The sequence below is a fragment of the Vidua chalybeata genome, chromosome 7, assembly GCF_026979565.1.
Source record: "Vidua chalybeata isolate OUT-0048 chromosome 7, bVidCha1 merged haplotype, whole genome shotgun sequence".
Lineage (NCBI taxonomy): Eukaryota > Metazoa > Chordata > Aves > Passeriformes > Viduidae > Vidua > Vidua chalybeata.
The window spans coordinates 35,247,971-35,262,167 of NC_071536.1; the positions used below are offsets into that span (position 1 = coordinate 35,247,971).

Below are 14,197 nucleotides of genomic sequence, written 5' to 3' on the forward strand. Positions count from 1 at the left end.
CACAGCCTGGATTCAATAAGCAGTTATATATGCATATTATGACAATGTGGTCAAGGAAACCAGATTTTTTTACTATACCTTCATGTGCCTGTACAGTATAAAATCTGGTATTTATTTTTCTTGTCCTCATTCAATATGTTAACAAAATCATAATTTGATACAGGTTATGTTCACTTTATAATTAAAATTATAGAGTTAGATGAAAATACAGCAAGATGTTGCTGAATGGAAAATATTTATCTTTTCGTACATTACGCATTATGGTGCTATGTAAAATCATAAATCTGTGAAGCAGCTCTCTCCAGCCAATTTGCCTCCTCCCCTGGTCCACAAGATGCAGCCAGTTACCTCCTCTAAGCTGAGGGTTCTACCTGAGCCCTGACATTAGATAACACTGCCACATCCTCTCCAGAGCTTTGCTGTGGTCTTCCAAAAGAAGACCCCTTGCCATGGAGATAAGCCAAGACAAAGGAATTCAGAAAAGTTCTGTAATTTTTTCAGCTCCTCCTGCAGCTCTCCCAGAACCTTCATGGAAAAAGCACAAACTTTTTTACACCATGTTCTCTGTGTCAGCACTAAACTCAGGCTCCCCAGACCACCTCAGGATAGCACTTCATCCATCTGGAAACTGTTCTCACCTCCCAGATCATTGCCATCCACACTGCCAAGTGCAGGCCTTCACCAAACACCATCAGCAGCCACCCTACAGTCAGCCTAGGGCATATGGGACAGCCCTAGAGCATATGGAAGCTTTCCAGTAAGTGAAGTTTACTGGGAACATCAGTTTGCCTTGTTCAAACTCTCAGTCCAGAGAGGATTTCCACAGGGCTGTGGCAGCAGTAGCAGGCAACTTTAACCACCTCAGACAACCCAGATTGTTTCCATGTCTGGATAAGGGTCTCATAAAAGTGTCATCAGGATAAGGAGTTTTCATTCCTTCAGAACATCTACCCCATGGAAGTCACTGCAGCTGCTCTGGACTCAGAGCCAACCCTGAGATTTCTATCACACGGCATGTTTCAAGTCTTGTTGGACACATTTTGGATCTCACCTGGCCTCTATGGTGAGGAGCTGCTTAACCTTTCCAAATTATACAGTAAGAGCTTTCCATTACTTCTCATATTAAATTAAGTTTATCCAGCTCTGCATCCTGAAACTACAATGTGTGCTTGCTAAAGAGGCATTTTCTAAGCTTGTAAATCCATTTACAAACATTCACTTCAGGCCAGACATTTTCTGCTGGAGAGGGAGCACCTACAGAGAGGTGTCCTGGAAGCCTCTTACTGTGTGACTCGTCCAAAGACTGATGACTGATATCAGGACCTTGATATCAACAGCAAGATTGTCCCTTTTGTTCCTAAATCCTTCAATCTCTGTTGAACATGGTTTGGGTTAGGAGGTCTAAGAGACTCATGTATGCTTTCTCACCAGTTTTTTTAACTGTGGATTTTGATCAGGGTCAGACAGAAGCAGATATTGGCAAATCTGGTCACTTGAAGCTTCAAAGATGAAAGAAATACAACTACTGAGAGAGGTAGGGCTGACTGTGTAGAGCATAAAGACTTTATAAAGTATCTAAGGCAGTTAGACCAGAGTCATCTGAGACCAGCACATGTGTGAATGGGTATTTGACTTTAAAGGAACTAATGAGAAAATTCAAAGCTAGTTTAAAGCCAGGAAATATTGCAGAACTTGCAGTACTACAAAGGGTGCTTCTTAGAAAGAAACAATATATGGAAAATCCTCCACTCCAGGCAGTCCCTGCATTTAGTGCAGCAGACTAAACACGTGCACAAAAAAATAAACATCAAGCTAAGGTGAGCGGACAAGACAGACAAAGTGTAAGTAGAAAAGACAATGCTGACATAGTAAATTCATTGCTCAAGGGCGAGTAAAATGTAAATAAGTTTAAAGAAATCAAAGACTCGTGGCACATACTCACTAGTGCATTTAAGAACTGCGTTCATCCTACTCGTGCTCAGTATCAGGGCTGAAACAATCGTGGTGCTGGGAGGCATGTTAAAGCATCTTTCAAATCTGATACAAATGCAGTGCATATACATTGCAATCCTAGCTTGGTGGGGAGCTCAGAACTGAACCTGGAAGAGGAGGAATCCTGGTTGAGGTCAGATCCCACAGAAAATCATCTTTGTTGGGTAGATCACTGCAAAAATCACTGTTTCATTTTAAACAACAAGATGGTGACAATATAGGATAAAAAATGTGGAATTTTTTTTTTTTATATTGGGGACAGTTAATAGGCCAACATTTGATTTTTTTTTTCATTATTTAAAAAAGACTTGAAACAAAATAATTTATGAAGTAATTGCAAAGCTTTGATTTTTTGAAGGTCTTTTCCAAACCAAATGATTCAGTGATTCTATGATATAAAAATTCACAGAAAAAGGAAAACTTTGGTGAGAGTTTGCTCCCTGACTTTTGTGGAATTCTTTGCAACATTCTCTGATTTCAGTGTCAAAAATTACTGGGTTTCTCACAGAACTGAATAATTAATTCATGACACTAGACAAAACCAATGTGTTGATAGTGAAACTGTGTCTTTCATGGGCTGCTCTAGACCCACAAGCAAAGATGAATTTCTGGGCAGGATGTCTACAGCTCAACATCCCAGGCTGAAATTCCACTCAATTGCCCCTTCTGGGCTCTAAGTCAGAAAGTAAACCTGTCATGTCCAGGGCTGAGTTATTTGCTGTCAACTGGATTATAGCACAAAAAGGCTGTAATTGAGGGGTGCAAGAGGTTGCAAGATTGAGAGGTTGCAAGATTGAGAGGTTGCAAGATTGTAATTGAGAGGTGCAAGATTGAACATAGTCAAAAGCAGTAACTCCACTTAGTAAAAGTAGATATCACCCAAAATGAGAAAAGTTAAGCTCATATAAGGTGAAATTCTGACTCCATTGTGGCTTCCAGTTTCTGGGATTTTTGTCAGTGACTTTCAGAGTAATCAAAATTTCACTCTCTGCCCAGAGAGAGATGCTGCAAAGGGTGTGATGAAGAGAAAGTTAAAATAACTCTTAACCTGGGGCTTCCAACATACATTTTCTGAGCAGAGACTGCTGCCTAACTGCTGCCTAGTAGTGTTTTCATGATGTAGCAGTGCAGACAGCCCTTCAGGGGACCAAGGGGATAAAACTGTGCTAGTGGAGTACAGCTGGGACGTGCAACCAGAGCCACCCTGCTGTAAATACTGAAGCTCCCATTGTTCAGCACCCTGTGGGACAACAGGAACTGCACTACTTAGGCACAGTAAGGTACAGTTTGTGGGAAGTGATTTCAGAAAGCTGTAACATCACTGAATACCTGTGGCAGTGCTGGCACCTTCCACCTGAGGCCCTCCCTTGAAAGGCAGAGATTACTGGAAGAGAGAGCATAGAGTGTCTGACAGATGCACTAATTTTACTTGGAGCAGGAGGATTAAATTATAATACAGTCTCATCATCTTTCTACCTTTCACACCAGTAAATCTGAACCAAAGAATGCAGTTGATGTGCCTCTGGGAAGAAGGGACATAGGGTCTCCTGTGTGTTTTCCGTATCCCCTCTGCTTTGGGTGTGCTGCTCAGAGTGCCTTCTCTCACTGAGGTACAAACCAGAGCTGGTGGCTCTCTTTTTTTTGCCATGTACTTTCTGTTTGTCCATCATTAAGCACATCAAAGCCTCGGTGTCTCCATCAGGAAACAATGCTGTTAATAACACTAATCCACCTTTATTAAGAGCCTTTAGCTCTATGGAGGAGCACCAAATATTATTAAGACAAAGACAAGAGGATAATAAGGAAATGTGTTTTTTCCCTTGCTGACCTAGTTTCTAACCTCACTTTAAAATCTTCCCTTGATTTTAATTATGCTTAATCTAAAGCTAAGCTCACAAATCTAGCAAACTTAAGGGCTGCTTTTAAAGTGAATTTTCTCGCCTGTCAGAGTTCCTCAAGCTTTCTGTGCTACAGTCAGGGGTTTATTTCCAGCCCAGGCAGAGAGCTGGGGCATTTCTCTGCCAGCACGGTGACTGTTGGGCTCGTGAGCTCAGGCACCACCTTGCTCCACTCGAGCCTGGGCACCACAACATTCTTCACAGAACAATTGCAGTCCTTTTCTCATCAGCCATAGCCAGAGGCAGCAATAAGGGTGAAGGATATCTATCATGAAAAGTCCAGTGTCAATGTGTTCCCCCAATTTATTTACTGACCTTCAATGCAACAGCCATACTCCTGACCCTCATGAGATGAAGCCTAAGGGGAAATGGCACTGAGTACCAATTCCATATCCTGTTGTTCTGTGGTCTAAATTAAGTGCTAATTAATTACCACTGGCATCTTTGGCATTGCCTGTCAAATTGGATTTAGGATATCCTTTCGCTGTTTAAACAAATAGCCCTACATCTAAAGATAAAATCCCACGTGTCAGCATTTTCTTTACTTTTAAATTTTTATTTTAAAATCCAGTGAGCGTGTTCACGGATTTTGCAGGTAGAATTCAAATAAAAGAAACAGGAATTGATATTGTCAATTTTGATTAATAGTCCCTCATTAATAAACATCCTGTTATTCAGTTTCCACCTGCAGTTGCTGATGTTGCCTGGAATCAATTAACTCATGTAATTTGATTTATTTTACAAAGACATTTTTGGATGTGCTGTGCTGATGATAAAGGTTCTATATTTACAATTCGTGATTTAAGCAAGATTGTTACTAACTGCTTTTTATTTGTAATGTTACAAGAAAGCTTTGGGCATTCTTGAACAAAAATACTTAAGCAATTTAAAAAGTTAAAGCTTTATTTATTTAAAACTATCTGTTGACTTCTGAACCACACAGGCCACAAAAGCATACAAATCCAGGAACTATGACAGGTTGGTCTTTACAACAAGCCAGTTGCTCTGGGGAAAAAAATATATATCAGAAGTAGAATTAAAAATAAATTTTAAAAAAGAATCAAGCACAGTAGAAGTTACATCACCAGCCACAAATACATTTTAGTCATTAAGGTAGTATACTTCTGTCTGAACTCTTATCATTCTGTGTAATCTCACACTGCCTTTATCACTCTACTATCCAAACGTCTCTAAGAAATACATCAGCATCTGCCCTACATCTGCCACGGGGGGTTTTGCTCTCTCCCATCCCCTCCCCAAAGAGAGGCTTGTGCTCACAGTGCCTGTGTGGCTTTTGGGCAGGGATTTGCTCTTGTTTGAGCTAAATTTGCTGCTACAGGGCTACAAAAGAAGGCAAGAATGAATGCCTTGTGCACAGGGCTGCAGGCAGAGGAGTTCAGGATGTTCCTTGAGGAAGTTCATGGCCTTCAGCTGACTCCTACCAAAAGGCTGTGCCCAAACAGGCAAACTGCAGGCACAACAGCAACATGGACTAGCCAGATGTGTCCTCTTAAGAGCACCAGTCAGAGCCAGTTGGCATTCACACACAAAAAACTAAAACCCAAGCCAAACTGGGAGGACAGAGTGCTGGCTGTCAGTAAATGGAAGAACCTAGCAGGTCATCCAGTTGGATCAGTTTTCCAAAAGGGAGACCTGGAATTTTAGAATAGGGAAGATTTTGTGGAAAGATATTGAATCCATCTCTTTGATACAATTTGGTTTTGGGGAGTGGGACCTGATCTTTTGCCCATACCAAGGTCTTTGGTGAAGCCACAGTGTGGTGATAGGTTCCTGCCCTTGCTGTCCATGCAGCAGTGTGCACCTCCTGCCTGTGTAGCTTCTGTGACAGAAGATGTCCAGAAAAACAAACAATCCCAAGGGTGAGGTGCAGATAAACTGTTACTCCCCTCACAGCTCCTCAGTGGAGCAGGAGCACCTCCCCTTGTGCAGAAGAACAAGCAGGACTTCTCCAAAGCACTTTCCTGAATGAAGCCCCTGTAGAGGCTGCAAGTATCTTTAGATACCTAAATGTGTTTTTACATGCTGTCCTCAACCACCCAAAAGATAAAGCCTTTCTCCACAAGACAGGCATTCTGTGAGGTGTGTGCAAAGGCAAGAGCCCCCATGCTCTTCTGCAGGGTCATCGCATGGGAAGCAAAGTTCACCCAGCGCTGAGGAGGCTTTATTTTTAACTCTTCTCTTATTAAACCAGGCTAAGCCAGACTAAATGCCTTTCCTCAGCTTTTCACAGTCTATTCAGCCAATTGTGAAGCAATGTTCAGAGTTAGTTTAGTTATTATTCTCATTTAGGGCCAGGCTCCAAGGCAGTTCATCCAGGGAAGGGCTCGTGCTGTGAGATATGCAGGGGATCCCCTGAGGAAGCCCATTCTCCACCAGGGCCCTGTCAGCTGTCCAGGTACTATATATAGCCACCCAATGGTCACATTGAAAGCCTAGTCCGTGGAGGAGGACAGCATAGAGAGCTCGTTCTTGTATCCCAGAGCAACTGAAGAGAAGGGATTTTTCCCAAAGTGCTGTAACACGAGCCCACAGCTGCAGAGCACAGGAAGCCTATGGAGTTTCTGTAGGCCAGGAGCCATCGAGGCTATTTTCAGCAAAAGCAAGCTCTTAAGCATGTCTGAACTATTTCTGACCCCTCTTGTAACATATCCTACACCGTGACCTGGTCTCTCTATTACCAGCCTAGCTATTGTTTCAAATTCTACCTGTGGAACAAACGGGGATTTAAAATGCCTTCATGTTTTACACAGCTAGATGCAACTAGCTTAAAACTGTATTAGTGCACGGTGACCCCTGAGTTGTGCCTGTTTGTTGCAGAGGAAACCACATGGCACATTTGGAAAAGGACAGACATTGTGGTGTTTTGGAGCTCCTCTATAGGCAGAAGCCTCAGGTCTCAGTTCCATACACACCAATCTCCCTGTTCCCATCACGGTGTACAGATCTCACAAGTTGGGGACTCCACTGATGATGAACCTGCTTAGCTTCACCAGCTGGTGAATGCCACTGTAATGCACGTGAGCAAATCACCATACAGCCAGCACAATAAAGAGATTTAATCTGCATTCATAAAATATCAAGAATCTGAATTCAATGCTAAATTTGAAATGTATCTATGTAGCAGTGCAAGGAATTGAACAGTTTACAGAAATAGAGTTTGCGGCATCAGGGGCTCCCTTACCACCAGCTACCTCCATAAGTTTCCCAGGATGGAGTTGAGTAATGCACAGGCCCTGCCCTCTTCCTCCACGATGTGTATATTTTGGGTTCTCTCCTCAGCTGGTGTATCCAGCTGGGTATGGATATCTCTGCAAGATTTTGATCTGTTATAGGACCCCTGTTGTTGTTTGTACTTTAAGAGGACTCTCAAAGCTGAAGTTCACTTGTCTTTTTAGTACCAAAATCCACTCTGGTTCTTCCCAAAAAACAACTGCTGCAGCTGAACTGAAATAAATTGATGACAGAAAATGATGTGGCTGTGATATACTGTATCTCAGAAAAGTGTGTAACAGGCCTTAAACGAAAAGGAAATATGTTGAGGAAAAAAACCTGATAGTTTAGGTTATCTGTGCTTCATGTTAGAGCTGTGGTTCCTTCCTAACACTGAAAAACCCAGCTGCAAAAGCCCTGCGAAAATGTGCTTATACACACACAGACATTATCACTTCCTAGGACGGTACGTTTTATTATCAGGTTATTTTCCAGTACATTTGGCACAGTTAAGGTAAGTATATTAACTTTACTTCCAAATAAAGAAAACAAAGTTGTACTGAATGTCTCAGGCACTGTCAATGAGTTAAGAACTGACAGGAGGTCCAAGTAATCAACCCTGTCTACAGCACTGAGCTTTCCCCTGGGACACCTCCTCTGATCATACAATGTATCTGACTGGCATGGATGTAGAATTGCTTTCAATAAAGATTTTATTTCAAGGTTGGATGATTCTTTCCCAAATGTCTTGTCTCTAAAGCAAAGTATGTAATACCTGTTATTTTTTAACTCCTGTGAACCAGCATTTGGGAAGGAGGGGAGCGTAAAATGTTGAGCTGAAAGCTGTTCATCATAAGAGACAAATTTTAACAAATTGATTGGGAGCTCTGCAATACCAGGAGTCAGAAAGCTGCTGCATAAAAACTGGCCTGTACCAGTGCAGTGAAGAGGCCTGTTAACAGAATTATTGCTGGGGAGAGCTGAAGGCAGCTGAGCCCTTACCAGGGCCAAGTCCTTAAGCTACAACATTACATTTGCATATGCCTGAGAATAGATAGGAAAGAGATATTGGCTAATTTGAAGATAATTATTGGCAAAGTGAATCAATGGGAGGCACACACTTTGACCTATTAAGGCAGTTCACAGGAACTTACATTTCAAATCAGTTCCCATCATCCCTCAGGATGAGCAACTCTGGCTATGACAGTGGTTGCCAGCACAGTTCAGCAAAGCCACAAAACCCACCCAAATGTGCTGTCATGGAATACCCCACTCTTAGAGGAGTCCTACTTCCATAAGGTTAGTTCCTATACCAAGAGGAGAGATGACACAAATACAGTATTTTTAATCTTTTTGGTGGAGTTTAATTTATTCCTATTTGTCTTTAATCTCTCTTGGCCTCTGTGTTGGTCTTGGTATCTGTTTCTAGTGGCAGAGACTTCCTTAGTGAACACAGATATTGTGCATAACTGGAGGACAGGATTCTGACAACAACAAAACCTCATTTTATCCCTCGGTCCTCCACTGAATTCAGGGGATGGTATTTCCTACACCTGCCATTCTAGCCCATAACCTCATACCAAGTGATCCTTTCTTCCTCTTCTGACCCCCTCATTTTGTAATATGCTGTCCTTTAGTCACAGTCAATATTACCAGGTTGTGGAAGAATACAGGATTGTCCTATTGAAAAGTTACCCTCAAAAATAATTTAAAACAGTTAAAGAATACCAGGCATGGCTAAAACCAGTTCTGCTAAGGGTAGAAATGCCCCTGACATTGAGCAAAATTAAATCCTCATAGGCTGGAAAAGGATAAAAAAGTAAAAGTGAGCAGTTCTCAAAGCAGCTGGCTCTACCCTCCAACACTCTCCAGCCTACAGTAAAACAGTGTCCTTTCCAATGGGATTTTCCTCCCTAAGTACACTGAATTCCCCAATGTTTTATGTGCAATAGGAATATTAAGTTGTTGAGGAGTCAGAGTCACTGTGGAAAACCTTTCTCCTCCTCAGCAGTTACTACAAAGCAAAAAAGGATGACGAACATTTCCTAACACCTACTGTGTTTGGAGCAATAATCCAGTGTGCTTTCCAAACGTCAGAATTAATAATGATTTTATTTAGAGAGTTTGAAAAGTGTAGGTTTAATGGAACTAGAGAGCCAAGTCACCATACAATGACCCTCTTAGCTGTAGGCTTGCCCTGCTTTCCGTCACACGTTTTCCAGCTTGCAGTTGCCTTGGCAACAGCCAAAGCATAAATTCCAAGTATTTTTCCTTATATATCTGCCATTGACACTACAGCCCTCCTATCAGACACTTCTGCTGTTTTAATTCATCATTAGTTTCATTACTATGAATAATGAGGACTATATTTTCTGCGTTTCTCCTGACTTGTGATTTTAAGGACTGAAGACATTCTGAGACTCGGTTATTTTGGAGGGAAAAAAAATAATCTTGTGCAGCATAGCACCCAACAATTTCTTGATATGGTTCCAACATCTGTGGCACCGGATTATAGAATGTTTCTGAAATAACCTTAAATTGATGGATCATTGCTCCTTTCATTTGGGCTTGACAAAAAGTACCTCTGGCATTTCCTTTCACTCATTATGTTGAAAATGGTGTGTCACTCTTTCTGCTCTTTTTCTTGCCAAAAAAAAGAATTCTTGTCCATTTTTTCAATATTTTCTCTTTTAACAACTCAATTTCACCTAGTAGCTATAGTAATAGACCTAAGTGTACGTATTTTATTTTGATTTGCACTGACTTCTTTTGTGGAGAGATGATAAAAATATCAGTTATAGAATTTCTTTGGTAAATGTTTGTAATCCAAAAAGACATAAAGTCTAAAACTTATAATTATTCTATTCAAGGTGGATTGAATTCCTTCCTTCTACTTCTTCAGTAGCTGCGTTTTACCACATATTATTTAACTATTCAGACTTTCCATGTTTCCAAGTTCGCTTGCTTTATGGGTTTTTTTTTTGTTATTATGGTGAAAACAAGTGAAACTGCATTGTTCTATCAAGGATTTTCAAGACACTTTCTCAATACAGTACTGCTTATTCTAGCATTAAGGTCAGGGAACCCAAATTTACACGAATTTTTTTAATGCCACGTTACATATTGATGAGCTACAGTCAGTTCCTGTCCATCACCAACACACACCATGCACAGCCTCCATTGCCTCATGCCATACCCCCACCACCTGATTGCTGGGAAATGTTATCATGCCTGGACTTTGCCAGGATCTCATGAGAAGGATGGGATTTCCCGGACAAACCAGGGAAATTATTCTCCTTCAGGAAGATGGCAAGCAAAAGCAGAAAGGTTGGCCATTCATCTTCCATTTTCTGTGTCCCCATCAGGAACATGGGATCTCAACACCTTGCTCCACATTTTACAGACAGAGGAAGGCAGACCCCCCATCCCTTCAGTAAACTGAGCTCTGTTCCACACTTCACCCTGATTCTCCTCATCCATGGTCCATTTTCTCCTTCTCCCTGCAAGGGGCTGCTCCTCCAGCTCCATCAGTGCTGTCCATTATCAGCACCCTCTTGTCTCAAAGCTATGGCTGATGCTGCTAAATTGATTACTTCTAAATAATCAACACAAAGCTGCTGAATTTCCCCCTCCAGTGAACATGCATCTCTACTCCTGCTGATGTGATCTCCAAATGTTTCATGAAGTTTCCAACTTTCACCACATAACAAGCTCAACAGAAACCAAGTCTCTCTCCTGGAGAGCTCCCCAAGCTTTCTGTACATGCCTCAGCATAAGTGGCATGAAGCAAAAAAATCTCATCACCTCTGTAACATTTTTAATTGTGATAAAGATGTGTGACATCCATCAGAAGCCCACGCAGTCGCTTGGCAACAATACTTCTAACTTTTGAGACTTTCTGAACTCCTAAGAGAAGACATGTTATATTAATATTACCACAGAGGAAAGATAATTAATTTTTTAAAAATTTAATGAAGATGCTATATTTTAAGAAACTAATAGTTAAGCCAATCTGATTAGTGCCATATGGAGAGTGTTTTGTGCAATGGACACCACGGTTACTAGCATGAGGCAGAAGTAATTCTTCCTATTTATATATGGAGAAAAAAACCATGAGTGTTGATGCTCCAGGAATGTGGTAAACTATGAGATTGGCACAAATCCACAAGAGATGCTTTTTGCTGTATGACCCACCCACTAACATGAAAAAAAAAACCAGTTTTTTTAAGTGCCTGGAGCTATTAGGTCTCTCAGTTTCTTTCCCTTATAGCGTGTCTTGGTGTAAGTTCAGCAACAGGTACGGGAAAACAGAGACAGCTGTGATGGCTTTTAAATGGCTGTCTGGATTTTAAAAAGGTAAATGAGTGACAGTGTCAGAGAGAGGGGAAAGCAGAACTTGGCTTCAACAATCCACTTGGAATACTTAAGTTAAAACTAGCAGGTTAAGGAGGCATCCATAAATTCAAACATTTACATAACAAAGCTACATTTAGTTTGCATTCCTTGCTGGAGCTGTGCAATTTATTTATAAAATATGTATCTTCATTTACTAGTCTTTCCAACCCTAGGATACATAATATATTCTGCAGGGTTGAGAGAAATGGATTTCTACTTAGTCTGTACTCACCACCGTGGAGATTTATGCCAAACTTCCCACCTAAACTCCATCCATTAAACCTGTACTGTTCTTAGACCAGACTTCTCCATCCTTAATGTCCTTTCCACAGGAATATTAAGTCTTAATACAGACACAAGATCAACTTTTAATAATAATAGTCCTTCTCTTGTAATTTTGTGGGTAATAAAGATATCAAAGGTTATAATCCTTACCATTATTTTCTAAGTCATCTCATTAAGGTATGTGGTCTCTGTGTCTTTCAAGAAACTTTGTGTCAGGATAAGGCATGCAAAAGTCTTTAGTTACATAAATTTCACAATCCATTTCAGACCATACTCACTTTATTGGATTTAAATTAGCAGAAGGAATGTGTTTCATATGAGCCCTATATTAAGGGGCTTTTTTTTGGTTTTCACAACTCTTTCAGTGCTGGTGTTCCCATGTTAAGGGAAGCAGGGAATCTTCTCCCTGGCACTGCAAAACCCCTCCTTTCCTTGTTTGTCACGCTGGCAGAAATTTCTCTTGCTTCCCTGTTTTCTTTCTTTTGGATAAGTTAACCAAACAAACACCCCTATCAGGAGAAACATTTAAAAAGTGCCTCTATGTGCTTCAAGAGCAACAGTGACTCCTCTGACACCCTTCTTTTTTAACCAGTTCTTTCCTTTTGTCAACAGGATAGCAACCAAGGAATCCGTGAATCTTATGTCAACACAGAGCTTAGGAATTGTGTTTGGACCAACACTCCTTAGACCTGAAAAGGAGACAGGGAACATGGCAGTCCACATGCTGTACCAAAATCAGATAGTTGAACTTATGCTGAGCGAGTACAGCAAGATCTTCGGCTCGGAGGAAGACTGACAGACAGGGCCTGTTATTGAAAACGTTCACATCTGTCTTGATGTCTAATATTTTTACATTTCTGTAAACATATTTCTGAAATATTTCTTTTTCTTTCAAGTGACAGATGCCTCATTTTGTGCAAACTTAATGATGATTTTGTGTCTAATTTTCAAACATTGGAATAAAAAATATTGTCAACATTTGCCTATATGTATTCTGCATTAACCCTTTGAGAGTTTCATTATGCTAGCACTCCAAGTGTCACTTTTTCTGCAAGCTGAGCATACAGCATATGGCCCTAGACCATAGAAAATGCTGTTTACCAACATATGCAATGGCACAGAAAGACAGATAATAATTGAGGAGGTTTGTGGAAAACGGATTAAAGTATGTATATTTAAAGCAATGAATTAAAGCAGTGACACGAGATCATTCATAGCTAATCTGAGTATAATTTACCTTTCTCTTTGATATACGTTGAAAATTAAAAACACGATGAATAATCATTTGTCTACCCCAAGAGCTTGGAAAAAAATTGCATTTAATGCTTTTAAACAAATAAAATAAACACAAACAAAATGAGAATGTCAGTATTTGCATAACAGTGCCTAAAAGAAATTAAAAACGGAATTGGAACTTTGGCATTTTTACTTAAACGCGGTACATGAAATGAAGACATTGCATGACTGCTCATTTTAATGTAACATCCATTTTGATTCTTCATCACACTGTACATCTGCCCGCTTTCCCCAGCTATCTCATGTTCTGTAGCATTTGTATTGTGCTCCTGAGGATGCTTTATTGGTGAACTACATTAAATTCATCTAGAAAGAACTTTAAAAAAAAGCCTTTTCATATGCCCTTAGGATTACTTGGCTAGACTTGAATCAATTTATGCATTTGATGGTTAGTTTCAGTTGTCATGGATAAACAAAAGGGTAACTGTCTAGAATATATCAAATATTGTTTCATTTTGAAATGTATGTTTCCAGCTATACACATCTCCTACCCTGTTTTGTAAAAGTATTCTGCTGATAAAATGTAGACTTATGTTTGACAGCTTTTTAATCAAGTTCAAAGAGAATAAATAAAACTAATCCAGTGTGGTAAAGAGTCTGTCTGGTTATCGATTTGTTCATAAAATGAAAAATAAACCATGTAAATAAGATGTGTGAAACACAGATCCAGAAGCAAATATTTAAAGCAATTAAAGACCCCAAAACATAGGATTAATGCATAGGTCTGCTGTGCATGAGAGATATGTCTTCAATATCACCTCAGCAGATCATGGGCTCCTTCAATTTTTACTCAGCACTGTTGTGCAAAATTCCATGTTATTCAGGAAAGGTCGCTCCTTGGAGCAGTCATTTATGGGAACAAATAGATAATGAGGCCCGATTGTTAACTAAGACCAGGCTCTTTCATCAGGTACTAACACAGGCAGAAAACAACACCAAGAAAGCATAAAAACCAGCCCTGAGATGGCTTTTCTGACTGTTCACATGTCTGAAAAATCCAGCAAAACAGAGGGGTAGTGACCAGTAATTAAGATGAAAAACACGAAACCAAACAAAAATCTCCCTCGTATCGCAAATATCCAGCTCAATAACTTCTGAAC

General features: G+C 40.3%; 1 protein-coding gene across 1 annotated transcript in view; it reads left to right on the forward strand.

Annotated features, from left to right (window-relative positions):
- Positions 1-13,680, forward strand: part of ARHGAP15 (Rho GTPase activating protein 15) — a 320,977-nt gene extending 307,297 nt beyond the window's left edge. Inside the window, exon 14 of the mRNA XM_053948319.1 lies at positions 12,414-13,680. Within this exon, the coding sequence (XP_053804294.1) occupies positions 12,414-12,597 (184 nt within the window). The 3' untranslated portion in view covers positions 12,598-13,680. The remainder of the gene's footprint in view (positions 1-12,413) is intronic.
- The last annotated feature ends 517 nt before the right edge of the window (positions 13,681-14,197 follow it).